The sequence below is a fragment of the Mustela lutreola genome, chromosome 2, assembly GCF_030435805.1.
Source record: "Mustela lutreola isolate mMusLut2 chromosome 2, mMusLut2.pri, whole genome shotgun sequence".
In the NCBI taxonomy this organism is placed as follows: domain Eukaryota; kingdom Metazoa; phylum Chordata; class Mammalia; order Carnivora; family Mustelidae; genus Mustela; species Mustela lutreola.
In genome coordinates, this window is record NC_081291.1 from 92,350,663 (window position 1) to 92,370,082 (window position 19,420).

The 19,420-nt window shown below is 35.1% G+C and overlaps 1 protein-coding gene and 1 pseudogene across 2 annotated transcripts in view; one reads left to right on the forward strand and one right to left on the reverse strand.

Moving 5' to 3' along the window:
- Window positions 1-19,420, reverse strand: part of PIK3R4 (phosphoinositide-3-kinase regulatory subunit 4) — a 77,177-nt gene that overhangs the window by 39,087 nt on the left and 18,670 nt on the right. For both annotated transcript variants that reach the window (XM_059162582.1, XM_059162581.1), the window contains exons 7-9: window positions 7,946-8,119; window positions 4,024-4,169; window positions 1,192-1,395 (exon numbers count right to left, since the gene is read on the reverse strand). In XM_059162582.1, coding sequence (XP_059018565.1) covers window positions 1,192-1,395; window positions 4,024-4,169; window positions 7,946-8,119 — 524 coding nt within the window. The remainder of the gene's footprint in view (window positions 1-1,191; window positions 1,396-4,023; window positions 4,170-7,945; window positions 8,120-19,420) is intronic.
- Window positions 12,223-12,291, forward strand: LOC131826095 (U4 spliceosomal RNA; annotated as a pseudogene).

Below are 19,420 nucleotides of genomic sequence, written 5' to 3' on the forward strand. Positions count from 1 at the left end.
AAATGTGAGTCAATATCTAATTTTCCATAAATTGCTTTCTAAAATATAAAATACATCTAATGTACAAGCCAAGGTTAAAAGAAAACCCAAATAAAAAGCTCTTTGGTAATTCAAGTCACACCAAATTAAGTCTTCTAAAATACAGGAAACAGAACCACTGGCCTGGAAGGGACACTGAGAAGCAGTTCCAGCCTGCAGGCAAACTGAGACCCAGAAGAATCAAATGGTTATTGACCAGGCTCCTATGGGATATTCAATCATCCAAACCAACACAGGAGCATGAAACAGCACTGGATATTTAGTGACTAATACAAGAAAGGATTTATATCTTCAAATTTATCAAATTCTCTCAAGCAACTGAAACATTTTCTCATCTTCTTGTTAGGTAAGACATGACTGACAAGTATTCTCTTAACCAAAATGTCCTACAGACTTAAATATAGTCATTGAAGTTATTTTTTAATAACTTTACTCATTTACCTTCTAGCTCATGGGGCATTTATTCAGAAACTATAGTCTTTATTTATACCATTTTCATTTCTATCTTGACTTCTTTAAGTTCTATATAACCCTTTTAAAACAGGACACGGAATCTAGACTATTTCTAAAGAGGACTTACTAATTCCAAGTATAATAAATAGATTACTTCCTAGTTCTAATAAGATTTGGTAATTGATCCAAATCATGGGCTTTCAATACATAGAAGTAACTGGTTTATTCAATCTAAGATGTATTATTCAATCTAATCTTTCAGCTGTTTGCATGTAGTGAGAAAACTCTAAATTTGGACTGAAATAAATTAGAATCTCTCTGTCCTATATCTGTGCTTTGCAATGTTTCTTCTAATTGAATTTTTTCTTTTTTTTTTTTTGTGAAATATAGAACTGAACCAAGAATATTAATCAAATTTAAGGTTGTATGTACTCTCTCCCTTATTTGTACATGCAATAATCATGAAAGAAACTTAATAGGTCTACCATGATTCCTTAGAGCTCAAACCAATGCCTTATCATCATCCTAGTATCTCCTAGATGCCAAGGCAAATGTATATATTTGCCAGTTTATTTACTCATTTGTTATGATGCAACCTAAATAACCAAAAGTATTTTTAATAACTAAATGGATGCTTGAATGTTTTTATGAAATTTTGTGTTTAAATTTAAATGTAAGATTGCAGAAAGGTAATACAACCTGTGAGAGCAATTTCTTCAGAAGCTGTGCTATAGCAGGATCCTCCGGTGGAGGGCAGTCAGGAAGACACCCATTTCGTTTCTTCTGGCGCATGTGAAGATGTCTGAACAAGCTAGTAATATCTTTAGACCTCAAAGCATAATCAAATATAGAACGACTTACTGGCTCTTTTAAAACACTGAGCAGAACAAGTTTCCTTTCAATCTATATTAGGAAAATAAAAAGAATCAGCCAAAGATACAACATAAAGTACAGTTATTTTCATATTCAGTAAATATAACTTGTGCAAAGTTAGTATCAGTATTTCCTCAGAAAATGGGAGACATCAACATCTGCAATTTTTTCTTCAAAGAAAAAAGATTACTACTGACCTCTAAGAGCTAAAGTTTTTCTTTACATTTTTAGCATGTGAGTATACATCTGTGTCTTCCATACTGAAGAATAATAGTATACACCCAGGACAGAAAAACTTAGAAAATGACAGAGATGAAGTCTCTGTCATTTTGGATGCCAAAATGTCAGATGACCTCCTAGATCAAAAAAGTACCTGTGGCCTACAGGTCTAACAGCCAGCAGGTACTGATTGAGAAAAGATGCTCAACAGTCACAGGGCTGACCAGCAGTCATCATGTTTCCCAGTAGTTTCAACCCCCTCTAAAAAAACATTACTCTCTCCACAGAGTTCATGAAATCTTTCCTTTAATTATTCCCAAGAACACCCTCATTGTCAATGAGTATATAATAAAAAGGATAAGCATACTAACCAAAACCAAGAGCATCTTCTTTTAGACATATTTAACTATATGATAATCTGGTCAGTGGAAACCAGCATAAAAGGGTATCTTTTGTCTAATTCAAACTGTAGAAAAGCAAGACTTATGATGGATAATTAGCCTTTCAACTCCCAATCCTGGCCTTTCAAAAAATAAAGCAATGAAAAAAAGCCCCCCAAAAAATATTTATACTTATATTTACTTATATATACTTATATTACAGAGATTTATATCTCTGAGAAATATATGTATATGTATATATATACCCTTAAGAAGAGTGATACAGATTTCTAAAAAAAAAAATACCTAATGTCAGATTTTTTTAATGTTAGATTTATTACAGTAAACCACCACTAAGTTATTACAAATGCATGCAATTTTTAATTCCCAGGAGTACTTTCTCCACATTATGTTATAAAAGAGTTTAATAAACAAACTTCTAAATGGAATAAGTATCCAAAAGTAATAAGAATCACTAGACCGGATTTCCAAGACAACTTACTGAACTTTAAAAGATACTGGGGTGGCTCAGTTTGTTAAGCATCTGCCTTCAGCTCAGGTCATGATCCCAGAGTCCTAGGATTGAGCCCCACATCAGGCTGCCTGATGAGCAAGGAGCCTGCTTCCCTCTCTCCCTCTGCCTACTGCTCCCCCTGCTTGTACACTCTCTCTCCCTCTCTCTGTCAAATGAGTATATAAAATCTTTAAAAAAAATAATAAAAGTATAAAAAAATTTTTTTAAATAAAATAAATAAAAAAGGCTGGATGCCCAGCTGGCTCAGGTGGAAGAGCATGTGACTCCTGATCTCAGGTTTGTGAGTTTGAACCCCATGCTGGGTGGTGAAATACTACTAAAATAAATAAACTTTCAAAAAAAATTAATTAAAAAGGCATATTTTCTAGTAATATTATCCATCTTTCATACATATATGAAATAAAGAATGATGATCCCAAAGAAAAGGATAAATCTATGGGGAAAAGGATGGAAGGCACAACCAAAGCCTCCTCATTTCCAGAATATATCCAAAGTCACTTTCCCCAACAAGGGAAGGTACATTGAAAATATAAAAGTAGCAGAAGCTAGAAGCATGTGAATTTGCAAAAAAGAAATAGAGTTTAAGGTTAACAAAAAAAAAAGATATTTCAGAATATTTTAACAGCCAGAATCATTTCTCGACAGTTCACTCAATTTAGATATTTTTTGATAGTCAGCTTTCTAGGAAAATAAAGGATGTAAGCACTGACAAGTTGGTTTGTATAAAGTTTGATTTATACAAACCAAAAACCTGAAGTTCATGCTATACTGGGAAGAGAGGAGGGGGGCACAAGTCATTAGATTTAAAAAAAAAAAAAAGGTTAAATCAGATTTTGAAAGATTAGATTAAAAAAAGAGAACAGAAAAAAACCCAGAACCAGTTAGTGGTCCAAAAAAACGAACATCTGTAAAAGGTTTTTTCCGATTTATTATAAATGCTGACTTGGGCTAAAATCAGTTAGAGTTATTACAATAAAAGTAGAGGCCTGTCAGTATACATTTCTATTATATTTCACTTTACTAGCACATGTTTTAAAGCACTGCACCTAAGAAAATAAAGCATGTACTACTGAGTGGTATATTATGCATAACATGATGTATGACACAATAGTCTCTTGAACTTTTCTCAGCTTCAATACTGTTTGTTCCATTAACTAGCTTAAAGGAATGTGAAAACGCTGCAGCCTAATTCAAATCTTTAAAATTTTAAATAAAAATAAGACTTTCTAAACCTTTTTCTTTTTCTTTTTTTTTTTAATAAAGATTTGATTTATTTATTTATTTATTTATTTGACAGACAGAGAGACAGCTAGAGAAGGAACACAAGCAGGGGTAGCAGGAGAGGGAGAAGCAGGCCTCCTGCAGACAGGGAGCCTGATGCAGGGCTCAATCCTAGGACCCTGGGATCATGACCTGAGCCGAAGGCAGATGCCTAATGACTGAGCCACCCAGGCGCCCCTCTAAACCTTTTTCTTTAAGGAGTACAATTTGTAGAGGACTGACTCCAAGTAGGAACAAGCATACCTGTATTATTGGTTGAGTAATATACGGGTCAAGGTAAGGCATCAGTTTGCAGTATACATCAGCTGTACTTATTTGATGAGCTACCACTGTGATAAATCCTACGGCACCATAGCGTATCCATAGATTGGGATGACACAGAAATGGGGCTAAATGGAAAAGAAAAGGTATGGATTTAAACTATGTTCATAAATAGTTTCAAAGTATTGGGATAAACAAAATTTCACTTTATAACACAACTAATAAAGGGATTATACCACAATGTTACTATCAGCTGTCCTCACATACTCAATTATCCTAAGGCATAAAACTCAACATACTAACATTATAATATCCTCTATCATAAAATATTAGCAATAACAGCATAAAAGAATAAAAACAGCTGTTTATCTGACATTCTTTTTAATGAAAAGGTTTTATCAAATCTAATACATCATTCATAAATTCATTCACAAGGCATCATGAATAGAACCTAAAGGCAGAAAATATGATGCCCATTCTTGAGGAGTTTAAAATATAAGATTAGGGAAGACTGGGTGGCTCAGTCGGTTAAGCATCTGTCTTCAGCTCAGGTCATCTCAGGGTTCTGAGATCAAGCCTGGCATCAGGCTCCCTGCTCAGCAGGGAGTCTGCTTATCCCTCTGCCCCTGATCCCAGCTTGTGCTCTCTCTCTCTCTGCCTCACTCTGCTCTCTAATAAATAAAATCTTTAAAAAATAATAAAAATTTAAAAAGATATATATTAAAACGGAAAAGTAAATGAATGTGTTTTCACACCTTTTAACTACCTTGTTCATTACCTAAAAATCAATGACTTCAACTAATCAATGTAAGATTTAGAATAAAATTCAAACTTTTAAACCCCTGATTTACAATAAAACTTCTAAAAGAAAAAAAATATATATATATATATATAATTTATTCTGAGTATGCTAAAACATCAGCATATAGAGGATATTAATTTTCTAAGAAATTCAGGGTAATAGAGAAATAAGAACCTGTCATATGCTAAAATTACTTATATAAGGAGAAGGAGATAAAATTTCTTCAAAGTATCTGTCCAAAGTACTCCCATTTCCAATTCTTTTAATTACACATAAAGGAGGTTTTGATTACTTCATAAGCATCATGCAGCCTCTGATACAACATAAAGGAGGGTTTGTAGTTTCCCTTTGACAATAGGCAAAATGAGGACTGATAAAATTCTGAAAAACCTCCAGAAAGTAGCTAAACCCAAAATGACTTGGCAGGAATTAGGCACTGTCTGAGCCTGAATTATTGGTCCCAATTCTTTACATTATCGCTATTACACAATCACACTCTTTGCCTTGCACTCATGGTATACAAAGGGTACTTCTCTGCCTCTTGCTTTTCACTGAGTCGTATTAACCTGCTCTGGTCAATGGGAAATTAGTAGATATAACACTAACAGAGGCCTTAAACGTGCTACATAGTGAGGCTTGCTGTCCCATGCTTCTGCCATCACCTACAACATAACCCAAGAAACTGCAACCCATCTAACATAGGCACCAGAATGAGACAGATGGACCACTGTCACCACAGACAATCTGGAGATACAAAGCCTACAGCAGAGCCACCCATACAGCCCACACATTCATGATGAGGACTTTACTAAAGCATTCATTGAGATATTATGGTTGACTATCATACAGCATCATTCTACAGTAAGTAGCAGATACAAAGAACCTCAAATACTCAAGAGGACTTCCTATAAAACACTGTACTTGATCTTTTCTGTTTCCAATACATTCCAATTATATGGGGACAAGCATGAGGGAAGGGGAGTATGCATAATACTAAGTGGGAAGAGTGTAGTTTTTTCAAAACTGTAAAAGAAATCATGATGCCATTATCACCATTACCATTCCCTTTAACAATCACTACAATAGACTACACATAAAAACAGAACAGAGAGATGTATAGGGTTTATCATGTTTTAAAGGTGTTTCTAAGTTACTAAAAACTTTTTTCTTTGAAATGGTTCAAAATGCCAACTATTTCTTTGAAATAGTTCATAATGCCAAAATCAAGTTCACTTGATTTTTTTTAGCAAAGCTTTGTCCCCACAAAGATAGTACCAAACTCAGTTCGTTCTAAGGGAGTCCCCTAATCCAAGATATTTATTATATATCTAAATCATTTATTTGATGCTAAAGATAAAGAGTATCCCATAAACTCACCCTATGATCAATGATAAGAAACGGAACACAGAAAAATCTGCAAAATTTGAGAAGAGGAATAAAAAACTTCTTTATGATGATTTTTGCTTAAAAACTGATAGACATCCATTTTTCAAATAAATAAAATGCTAATTATAGCTACATTAAGTCTCAAAAATAGTTCCCAAGTAATTATGCAACAGAAGAAACATATTATATGAGGGGTGCCTAAGTGGCTCAGTTAAGTGTCTGCCTTCCACTCAGGTCATGATCCCAGGGTCTTGGGATAGAGCCCTACATTGGGCTCTCTGCTCAGCTCCCTGCTCTCCCTCTACCCCTTATACCCCCAACTCATGCTCACTCTCTCTAAGTAAATAGTCTTTTTTTAAAAAAATGTATTGCATGAAATTAGAACATACAAGTACATATTTATATACAGAGAATATTCATTAAAATAAGGAGGATCAAAGACAAGAAAAACTTGAGCCATAAAGGTAATGTCACTTTCACAGAAGCAAAAAGAAAACATTGACGACAATACATTTTTTTCTTTATTATTATTATGGAAACACTGCTTTCTATATCTGCCCTTATACTACACGGCACTCCATAGCTTATATGAAAACTCAAAAACATTTCAGTGTAATTGAGATTCTCATCAATGATGGTGGTACCAATACTCAACAGTTTCTTAAATTTGTAATTATTTTGAATATAATCATAAAATTCAAACCAAATTAAGGTTATAAACTAAAAGAACAATTACAGATACTAGTGTGTAAAATAGGAAACCTCCATATACTTAAATTTTCCACAAATATTTTTTAAAAAGCTACATTCATGCCTTAAAATTTTTCAGAAATTTTATACACATCTACAGCTACCACCTACTCTCTCAACAATCAAAATAAATAACTCCTTTGTGTTTCTTCTCTGAGGACTGCCTCAAGAATAACCTATAACCAAATCTAACCAATTTTGGCTTTCTATTACTTTTCCTTGGCAAAGAATTTAATAGCAAGTAAGCATTTTATCAAGAAAGGCAATTTTCTAAGATTTCATGTCCTCTCAGGTCAGAGCCAACTTAGTATCTTGCATTGCTTACTTTCTTAAAATGAAGTGATAAGATTAAAAGTTCCAAATATTCTTAATTTTAGAAGTGTCATATTTACTTGTTTGTCCTTATTCTGAATTTTAAGTTGTGGGTAACAGGTTAAGTGCTATAAAGGTCAAACATTAATTCTTTTCATTGGTTAATAAAACTGTTATCAGTAGTAACTTCAACACTATGAATTTTTAAGTGGCAATCAGTGTAATAACAGATATCATACACAATCCCGTACATTCAATTTTAACTTCTTGACTAGTGGTCAAGAGTTCAAAAAAATAAGCTGACTCTTCAGAGCAGTTAAAGACTTTATCTACATCATGTTAAAAACAAAACAAAACAAAACTATCTGTTTTCCAAGTTAAAGGCTTAACTACAGATAAAAACAAAGAGATATTCCCCAAGCTTGGCTAGAGGACCAAATGATCCTATTTGTTTGCCTGCCTGTCTTTTATTTACATGCAAGCATGCATAATCATGCACATACATGTGCACACATATAGACACATACACACAAAACAATAAAGTTGAAAATCTGACCCTATTTTGCCTAGAACTTTTACAGTGTTCTATCATTTGTTATTTCTCTTAAGATACCCTTAATTTTCTCCTTCTAATTTTGAGAAAAAGAAACTTACCAATATCACTGGCAAATTCATAGACATGGGGTTTTTGTAGCAACCCTAACTGGCACATACAAGTAAGGGCATTAAGAGCTTTAACAATAACAAATTCCTCAGCATCACTAAGACCTTGCTGCAGCAGGGGTTTGAGAATTGAGGAGCTTTGCCAACCAACATATGCAGCAACACCTGAAAGAGAAGCAACATCACATGATTATTCTATACCAGAAAGTACAAATGCCATTAAGTTAAACAATGAAATTAATCAAAACCCAAATATATTGAGCAAAAATCCAGGATAGGATATCGTACTTCCTATGTAATAATGAAATAATGAAATATTTCATTTCATTTTCATAATGAAAAAAATCCAAACCAAAGCAAACCACCAAGAAATTCTGTAATACCAAGGGGAAAAAAAAGATCTTAGGAACCTAGAGAAAGAAAAATACTCCCCTAAAAAGGAAAGAGGAACAATGAAAACAATCTTCACAAGATGATCTTTAGCAACAATGGACGCTAGAACACAACACAGCAAGACCTCCAAAGTTATTAAATAATTTTTATACTTAAACTGCCAATAAAATAAGAGAATATAAATAAGTCATTTTGCAACATACAAAGACTACCTGGGTTAACTTCACATGCAACCCTACGTAAGAAAGTTTCTTGAGGATGTTCTTCTTCAGCAAAATAAAGAAAATGCAGAATATAACAAAAAAATATATATAGATATAGATATACACACACACACATTCATATAAGTATATATCCATATCCACATACATATACATATATATACATATATGTGTGTATATATATATATATATATATATATATATAATCTCCATCCCAAAAATTCAAGGGGATAAACTGATAATAGCTAGCAAAGATTCAGAAATCAATCAGCCAAATTAGAACAAAAGCCAGTAACTTTCAAAAATGTTATCAAAAAGAAAAATAGAAATGGGGCGCCTGGGTGGCTCAGTGGGTTGGGCCTCTGCCTTCAGCACAGGTCATGATCTCGGGGTCCTGGGATCGAGCCCCACATCCGGCTCTCTGGCTCAGCGGGGAGCCTGCTTCCCCCTCTCTCTCTGCCTGCCTCTCTGCCTACTTTTGATCTCTGTCTGTCAAATAAATTAAAAAAAAAAAAGAAAAAGAAAAAATTTTTAAAAAAAGAAAAATAGAATAGATTACAAGCAATAGGTAAAACTGGTAAGAAAGAAACTTGATATTATAGACAAGGTAAAGAAGATTTATTACTTTCTTTTGAAAGGAAAACAAAGGAATCTGAAACCCCAGAAAAAAAAAAAAAAATTGTTCAAGAAAGTCATGGTATAAATAAAAAATAAATGCCCTTAATCATCTGCAGAAGACAGAAAGAATCCACTGATGACACCATAAACATTTCCATCAAATAATAAAGGAGTCATGGCATTAGAACTGTGGGAAAGCAAATACAGTACACTACCATGGTTCTGAAGTCAATAAAATTTACACATTTATAATAATGTAAATTTTGCTTTGAAATTTCAGAATCAGTCTATAAAAGCATAGGATTTTATTATGACTACTGAACAAAAGGTAAATAGTATTAACTATGCAATGCATTTGTTAGTTGAACTGTAAGTTAATAATTGGCTGGAATAACCAACCAACACAAAGAAAAGGGGAAACAAAAAGAGGGGCACTCATCTTCTTGTAGTCCAAATATTGAGATGTGGCAATACACACCTGAACCTATCAAACTAAAAACAAAATCCAAAGTAGTTATTTCTGGAAAATGAAACTACTGCTTTTTATAATTACTTTATAGATTTTGAATAATTTATTAAACCATATTTCTCCTATAATTGAAAAGTAATTATAGAAATTTTTTTCTTTAATAAAAGAAAAATGCTACCTAAATCTCCAGTGGATTATATTTAGGAACTTTACAAAGTGAAACATATAGTGAGCCAAAATTGCTCAAAATATTTTGGAAAATAAGACTGACATCTGGGGAACTCAACCTACCAGATACTAAAGTTACTTATTCATCTAGAATAAATATGATACAATAAATATGTATAATAATAGAGAATGATATTATATGAGTACAGAAATGAGAAATCAAGGGACTAGAACAGACATTGAGAAAACTAAAACTGAAAGACATAGCATGCAACACATAATAACATAAGCTTCATCAATCAATAGGAAAGAAATGCAATGTTTAATAGTGTCAGGAAAGCTGACTATTTTTCTGAGGAAAATCAGATTTCACCTTATCACACCGACCAAAATAAAGATCAATTAAAGAGTTAAGTGTGAAAAATAAAGCACTATAGGAGCGCCTGGGTTACTCAGTGGTTAAAGCCTCTGCCTTCAGCTCAGGTCATGATCTCAGGGTCCTGGGATGGAGCCCTGCATCGGGCTCTCTGCTCAGTGAGGAGCTTGCTTCCCTTCCTCTCTCTCTGCCTGCTTGTGATCTCTGTCAAATAAATAAATAAAATCTTAGAAAAAGAAGCATTATAAAAAAAATACATAGTCAACAGATTATTAACCTAAGTTACTTGAGAAAAGTATTTGTCAATGATTAAAAATTAATGTTTTTAATATACATTTATAAGTTTCAAAAACACAAGACAAAATAATAAATTAAAAATTCACAGAATAAGAAGTACAAATGAGGGTGTCTGGGTGGCTCAGTTGGTTAAGCGACTGCTTTCAGCTCAGGTCATGATCTGGAGTCCCAGGATCAAGTCCTGCATCGGGCTCCCTGCTCGACGAGGAGTCTGCTTTTCTCCCTCAGACCTTCCCCCTCCTGTGCTCACTCTCTCTCATTCTCTCTCCCTCAAATAAAAAAAAATTTTTTTTGAAGTACAAATGAGTTATCAACATGAGAGAAGTTTTTCACCTCCACAAATAAGCTGAGAAATATACATCAAAACAAGTTATCATTCTACGATACAAACAGGTAAAGATTATTTGAAGCCTATTATTCCATGGTGAAGGGTATGCAGTATGGTCAAACAATGCTGATCAGAATGGAAAATGATAGAATATTTTTTAAAAAGCTTCTAAAATGTATCAGGAGTTTTAAGAATACTTTCATATTCTTTAACCCAATAATTAAAATTTCAGACTTTTATTCTGAGAAAACAATCAGAAGCAAATATTTATATAAAATATTATCTCTATATGAAAGGGAAAAAATGGAAAATAATTTAAATATCCAAAAGTCATAAATTTTGGTAAAACCATATAATGGAATATCTTAACCTATTAAATCATGGTTTTAAAAAAATTTGTTTGAGATTTTATGTGACGGACAGAAGGAGAGCACAAGTAGGGGGAGCAGCAGGCAGAGAGAGAGGGAGAAGCAGGCTCCCTGCTGAGCAAGGACCCTGAGATCATGACCTGAGCCAAAGGTAGACACTTATCCAACTAAGCCACCAGGCACCCTGGTTTCAAAAAAATTTTAATGACATGAGAAAATGCTTAGGACATATGTTACCAGAAAAAGAATTAAAAAATGAAATAAGATTAAAAAGTAATAAAACACATACATAATACTTATGTGCCCAGCACTATTACATATGTTAATTCATTTTATCTTCACAACACAACAGATAGGTACTATTATTTTTTTTAAAGATTTTATTTATTTGTGAGAGAAAGAGCACACATGCACACATAAATGGGGGAGGGGGAAGCTCCCTACTGAGCAAGGAGCAAAGAAGGGCTCGATCCCAGGACTGGGGATCATGACCCAAGCCAAAGGCAGACATTTAACTGACTGAACCACCCAGGAGCCCACAGATGGGTACCAGTATTATTCCCATTTTAAAAATACAGAAACTAAGGAAAAAAGAGATTAAATGATTTCCCCAAGAACCACAACTAGTAAATGACAAAACCAGAACATGAACCCAATAGTCTGCCTCCAGAGTGCCTACTCTTACCAGGTACACAAGAGTGCCTCAAAACATATATGACAAGGTGGCAAAAAGGGATGGAAGGAGGAGAGAGTGACCTACAGAAATAAAAACACCAAAAGATTAACAGAGGTCATAAAGGGTTATAAGATTAGAGGTGATTTATTTTCTTCTTGGTTTATTTTCCAAACTTTCTGCAGCAAGCAAGCATTACTTTTATAAACAAAATAAAAACAAAATTATCTTAAAATTTAAAAATAACATAAAGACATGATTCAAAATACACATGAATTGATCAATAGATGGTGGAAGTGCTAAGCACCACCTTTTCCAGACAAAAGAAATAAAAATAAGATTTGAAAGAAGAAAGCAAGCTTTGTGCAGTGGCAGTATCGTAGCCAATGAGGTTTATCCGAGGCGCGATTATTGCTAATTGAAAGAAGAAAGCAAGAAAGACAAAAAATGTGAGGAGCAAAGTAAAATTAAGAATAGAGTTAGAGGGCGCCTGGGTGGCTCAGTGGGTTAAGCCACTGCCTTCGGCTCAGGTCATGATCTCAGGGTCCTGGGATCGAGTCCCGCATCGGGCTCTCTGCTCAGCAGGGAGCCTGCTTCCTCCTCTCTCTCTCTGCCTGCCTCTCTGCCTACTTGTGATCTCTGTCAAATAAATAAATAAAATCTTTTAAAAAAAAAGAATAGAGTTAGAGGAGGACGCCTGGGTGGCTCAGTGGGTTAAAGCCTCTGCCTTCAGCTCAGGTCATGATCTCAGGGTCCTGGGATCAAGCCCTGCATCAAACTCTCTGCTCGGCAGGGAGCCTGCTTCCTCCTCTCTCTCTGCCTGCCTCTCTGCCTACTTATGATCTCTCTCTGTCAAATAAATGAATAAAATCTTTAAAAGAAAAAAAAAATAGAGTTAGAGGACTCTGAGATGGAAGACTGAGATGAAGCAATAAACTAATACAAACAGTGGAAAAAACCCATCAACAAAATGAAAAGGCAACCTACTGAATGGGAAAAAAATATTTGCAAACAATATATCCAATAAGGGGTTAATATCCAAAATATAAAGAACTTATACAACTCAACACCAGAGAGACAAACAATCCAATTACAAAATGGGCAAGAGACCTGAATGTGGAGAAAAGAGAATCCTTGCACACTACTGGTGGGCATGTAAATTGATATAGCCACTATGCAAAACAGCATGTTAATACCTCAAAAATTTAAAAACAGGAATACCATATTACCCAGTAATTCCACTCTTGGGCATATACCCAAATAAATCAATTTAGGCTCTCAAGGAGATATTTGTACTCCCATTTTCAATACAGCATTATTTACATAGCCAAGATATAGAAAGGATCTAAATGTCCATACAGAGGAAAGAATGATAAAGATGTGGTACATATATACAATGGAGTATAGTCATAAAGGAGTGAAATCTCGCCATTTGCAACAAGATGGATGGACCTAAAGGGTATTATGCTAAGTTAAACAAGTCAGACAGAGAAAGACAACATTTATCATATAATTTCACTTATATACGGAATCTAAAAAAACAAAATGAAAAATCAAACAAAATAGAAACAGACTCATAAATACAGAGAACAAACTAGTGACTGCCAGAGGGAAAAGGTTAAGGACAGGGATGAAATAGGTGAAGGGAATTAAGAGATACAAACTTCAAAATAAATAAGTCATGGAATGTAAAATACAACATAGAATATAAACAATAGTATTACAGTAACTTTGGTGACACATACTAAGTACACTGACCTACGGTGAGCATTTCATAATATATATAAATGCTGAATCACTGTTGTACATCCAAAACTTACATCAATTATACTCAAAAATTTTTTAATTTTTTTAACTATAAAGATGTCTGAAAAGAGAAGATACAATAATCTCCAATAGTAACAAAGCAAGAACACCATACAATTTCAAAACTTTTCAAAAGGAGAAAAGTACCCTCTTCTCCAAAATGTTATATGGCAGAACTTGCAGAAAGATCAATACTGTTGCTATGAGTTTCTTTCTTTTCTTTCTTTCTTTTTTTTTTTTTTAATTTATGGGGAAAAAAACAAAGGCAAACCTTTTAGCAGTTACTTTCCTAGACTGGAAACCAAAATCTAAACCCTATAACTTTCTGCAACTACATGAGAAAGTTTGAATACCAAGGAAGCTTCCCGACGTGCAGAATAGTTTTTCAATCTTTTAAACTAACAGACGAGTTGTTACAAGTATGTGCAAAATGATATAAAAAAGGGTTAGTTGGTAACCATAATAACATGGGTTTGGCATAAACTATTTCATAACTGAATTAGAAACAAAGGAGAAGTAAACTGACACCACAGAAATACAAGGGATTATAAGAGAAAACTATAACTAATTATATGCCAACAACTGGACAAACCAGATGAAATGGATAAACATACAATCTTCTAAAAGTAAATCAAGAAGAAATAGAAAATCTAAACAGACCAATTACTAGTAATGAAACTGAATCAGTAATTGAAAAATTACACCAAAGAGGGGTGCCTGGGTGGCTCAATCTGTTGAGTGGTTGGCTCTTGGTTTCAGCTCAGACTGTGTTCTCAGAGTGCCAGGATTAAACCCTGAATTGGGGTCCCTGCTCAACAGAGTCTGCTTGTTCCTCTCCCTCTGGCCCTCCCCCCACTCATGCTCTTTCTCTTTCTAAAATAGTGGGTTTAGAGAAAACATACCACAACATAATAGAGGCCATATATAAAAAACCACAGCTAACATCATACACAACAGTGAAAAACTGAGAGCTTTTTCTCTAAGAACAGGAACAAGACAAGGATGCCCACTGTCATCACTTTTGTTCAACACAGTAATAAAAGTCTAAGCTGCAGTGATCAAACATGAAAAATAAATAAATAAAAGGCATCCAAATTGGTAAAGAATAAGTAAAACAGTCACTATTTACAGATAACATGAAGCTCTAAAAACTTCACTAAAACATCGTAATGAATAAATTCAGTAAAGTTGCAGATAAAAAATACACAGAAACCCTGCAATTCTACACACTAATAACAAAGCAACAGAAAGAGACATTAAGAAAACAGTTCTACCTGCAATTGCATTGAAAAAATAAAATATGTAGGAGTAGTCCAAGATGGCAGAGGACTAGAGGCCTAAATATTGTCTGCTCCCAGGATTTCAGCTAGATAGCTATCAAACCATTCTGAACGCCTGCAAACTCAACTGGAGATCAAGGAAAGAATAGCTGCAACTCTACAAATAGAAAAGCGAACACTTTTTGCAAGGTAGGAGGTGCAGATAAGTGAATCCAGATGGTATATGGGAAAACAGACCGGGGAGGAAACCTCTGTCAACCATCTATCAGCAACTGGCAGAGTAGCAGAACACAAGATCAGAACTTTTAGAAGTCAGCTCCACTGAGGGACATCTCAGCTCCAGTGGCTAAGTGGGGAGTGCAACCCTGGCTGGGACAGTGTGGTCTCAGGACCCTCAAGTTCACAGAAAGACCAGGAGTGTGTGAATGTGAAAGAGCGTCCAAGCATCAGAGTGGAAAGCCAGCTGCAAAGAGTGAGCTAAGGGGACATCTGGCTGACTCAGTGGGTTAAGTCTCTTCCCTCGGCTCAGATCATGATCTCAGAGTCCTGGGATCGAGTCCCACACTGGGCTCTCTGCCTGGCGAGAGATAAACAACTACTGGGTCACCAGGGGAGAATTCGATAGATAAGTGAACCATAAAGTGAAACAACATTAGAATAATGGGTCCCACAAGAAGAAAAAGAGGGGAAGGGCAGAAGGTATACTGGAGCAAATTATAGCAGAGAACTTCCCTAATTTGGGGAAGGAAACAGGCAACAAAATCTAATAAGAGTCTCAGAGAATCCCCCTCAAAATTAATAAATATAGGTCAACATCCCAACATCTAATAGTAAAACTCACAAATCTCAGAGACAGAGAAAATCCTGAAAGCGGCTTGGGAAAAGAGGTCTGTAACCTACAACAGTAGAAACATTATATTGGCAGCAGATGTATCCACACAGACCTGGCAGGCCAGAAAGGACTGGCTTGATATATTCAGAGTACTAAATGAGAAAAATATGCAGCCAAGAATACTTTATCCTGCAGGGCTGTCATTGAAAATGGAGAGATAAAAAGCTTCCAGGACAAGCAGAAACTAAAAGAATTTGCAATCACCAAACCAGCCCTATGAAAAAGGGGTCCTCTGAGCAAAGAGAGAGCCCAAAAGTAACAGAAACCATATACAGTAACAGTTACCTTACAGGCAATACAATGACACTAAATTCATATCTTTCAATAGTTACCCTGAAATGTAAATGGGCTAAATGCCCTAATCAAAAGACACAGGGTATCTGTTTGGATAAAAAAGCAAGACCCATTGATATGCTGTCTGCAAGAGACTCATTTTTAGACCCAAAGACACCTGCAGATTTAAAGTGGTGTGGGGGAGGGGCGCCTGGGTGGCTCAGTGGGTTAAGCCACTGCCTTTGGCTCAGGTCATGATCTCAGGGTCCTGGGATCGAGTCCCACATCAGGCTCTCTGCTCAGCAGGGAGCCTGCTTCCCTCTCTCTCTCTCTCTGCCTGCCTCTCCGTCTACTTGTGATCTCTGTCAAATAAATAAATAAAATCTTTTAAAAAATAAAATAAAATAAAGTGGTGTGGGGAAAATATTTATCATATGAATGGACATCAAAAGAAAGCTGGAGCAGCAATTCTTAAACAAATTAGATTTTAAACCAAAGACTATAATAAGAGTTGAGAAAGGACACTATATCATACTTAAAGGGTCTGACCAAAAAGAAGATCTAATGATTGTAAATACTTATGCCCCTAATATAGGAGCAGCCAATTATATAAGCCAACTAATAACAAACTCAAAGAAACACAACAACAATAGTAAAATAACAGTAGGGGACTTTAACAACCCTCTCAGTGAAATGGACAGATCATCTAAGCTAAAGATCAACAAAGAAATATGGGCTTAACATGACACACTGGACCAGATGGACTTTACAGATATATGCAGAACATTTCATCCCAAAGCTACAGAATACACATTCTTCTCTAGTGCACATACAACATTCTCCAACAGAGATGACATCCTGGGTCACATATCAGATCTCAACCAGTACCAAAAGACTGGGATCATTCCCTGCATATTCTCATACCACAATGCTTTCAAACTAGAACTGAACCACAAGAGGAAAGTTGGAAAGAACTCAAATACATTCTAAAGAGCATCCTACCAAAGAATGAATGGGTCAATCAGGAAATTAAAGAAGAATTTAAAAAATTCATGGAAACAAATGAAAATGAAAACACAACTGTTCAAAATCTTTGCGATGAAGCAAAGACAGTCCTAAGACGAAAGCATATAGCAATACTAACCTTTCTCAAAAAACAAGAAAGGTCCCAAATACACAACCTAACCTTACACCTAAAGGAGCTGGAGAGAATAGCAAAGAAAGCCTAGACCTAGCAGGAGAAGAAAAATAATAAAGATCAGAGCAGAAATCAATGAAATAAATGAAACCAAAAGCACAGCAGAACAGATCAACAAAACTAGGAGCTGGTTCTTTGAAAGAATTAATAAGATTGATAAACCCCTGGCCAGACTTACCAAGAAGAAAAGAGAAAGAACCCAAATAAATAAAATCATGAATGAAAGAGGAGAGATCACAACCAACACTGAAGAAATACAATTATAAGAACTTCTTATGAGCAATTATATGACAAATTAGACAATCTCAAAGAAACAGATGCATTTCTAGAGATGTATAAACTACTAAAACTGAACCAGGAAGAAATAGAAAACCTGAACAGACCCATAACAAGTAAGGAAATTGAAGCAGTAATCAAAAATCTCCCAACAAACAGAAGGACAGGGCTAGATGGCTTCCCAGGGGAATCCTACCAAACATTTAAAGAAGAATTAATACCTATTTTCCTGAAACTGTTCCAAAAAACAGAAATGGAAGGAAAACTCCCAAGCTCATTTTATGAGGTCAGCATTACCTTGATCTCAAAACCAGACAAAGACCCCATCAAAAAGGAGAATTACATACCAGTATCCCTGATGAACATGGATGCAAAAATTCTCACCAAAATACTAGCCAATAGGATCCAACAGTATATTAAAAGGATTATTCACTATAACCAACTGGGATTTTTTCCTGGCCTGCAAGGGTGGTTCAAATTTCCAAATCAATGTGATACATCACATTTTTTGAAATTTAAATTCAAGTTAATTAACATGTAGTGTATTATTAGTTTCAGGGATGATGAAAACCTTTTTAAAAGTTAAAACTATCATTGCCCTTGATCCAAAAGGAGAGAAATAAAAGTAATATTTGGAGCTCTCACTTGAAAGCTTTACAAGGATTTACATTTCTAGACTATTCAACATAGACCAATTCATGAGACCAAGAGTTCCTGTGTGGCCTTCTCCTTTTAGGTGACCATTCATCTTAAATCTCTTATTCCCTTACTATCTGATCTTTCTCTGATGGACACCAAGCATGAAAAGTTTATGGGTCATTGATCTAACCACAGGTTTGAAAGAAGGACACTCAGTCTCAGATCCTGCCAGGCTGCCATGTTACTGAGTATCCACAGGCAACACTGATTCCATGTTTCACTTAACTCTTCATTAAATTAAAGTCATAAACTTCTTAGTCCACTTTGCTGTCTCAGTATATGAAATCACTATTGCAAAGCCAAAAAATAGTAATTTTAATTAAAAATGTCTACTTTGGGCGCCTGGGTGGCTCAGTGGGTTAAGCCGCTGCCTTCGGCTCAGGTCATGATCTCAGAGTCCTGGGATCGAGTCCCGCATCGGGCTCTCTGCTCAACAGGGAGCCTGCTTCCTTCTCTCTCTCTCTCTGCCTGCCTCTCAGTGTACTTGTAATTTCTCTCTGTCAAATAAATAAATAAAATCTTTTAAAAAAAAATGTCTACTTTTCTGGGCAGATTTTAACACAATCATAAGAGAGTGTTTTACTTTTCAGCTTTCACATTTTTGACATTTTCATTGATTTTTATTCTAGTATTCAGTGTTAAAAACTGCACTGGGTAGATTCAATCAATATATGCTACATTAATAAAAAAAGGTTAGGAATCATATGATACCCTCAAGATACACAGAAAAAGCATTTGACAAAGTACAGCATACTTTCTTGCTTAAAACTCTTCACAATGTAGGGACAGAGGGTACACACCTCAATATCATAAAAGCCATCAAAACAAAACAAAACAAAACCCCTCAGTGAGTATCATTCTCAATGGGGAAAAACTGAGAGCTGTTCCCCTAAGGTCAGGAACATGACAGGGATGTCCACTATCACCATTGCTGTTCAACATAGTACTAGAAATCCCAGCCTCAGCAATCAGACAACAAAAAGAAATTAAAGGCATCCAAATCAGCAAAGAAGTCAAACTCTCACTCTCTGCAGATGATATGGTACTTTACGTGGAAAATCCAGAAAGACTCCACCCCAAAACTGCTAGAAACTCATACAGGAATTCAGTAAACTGGCAAGATATAAAATC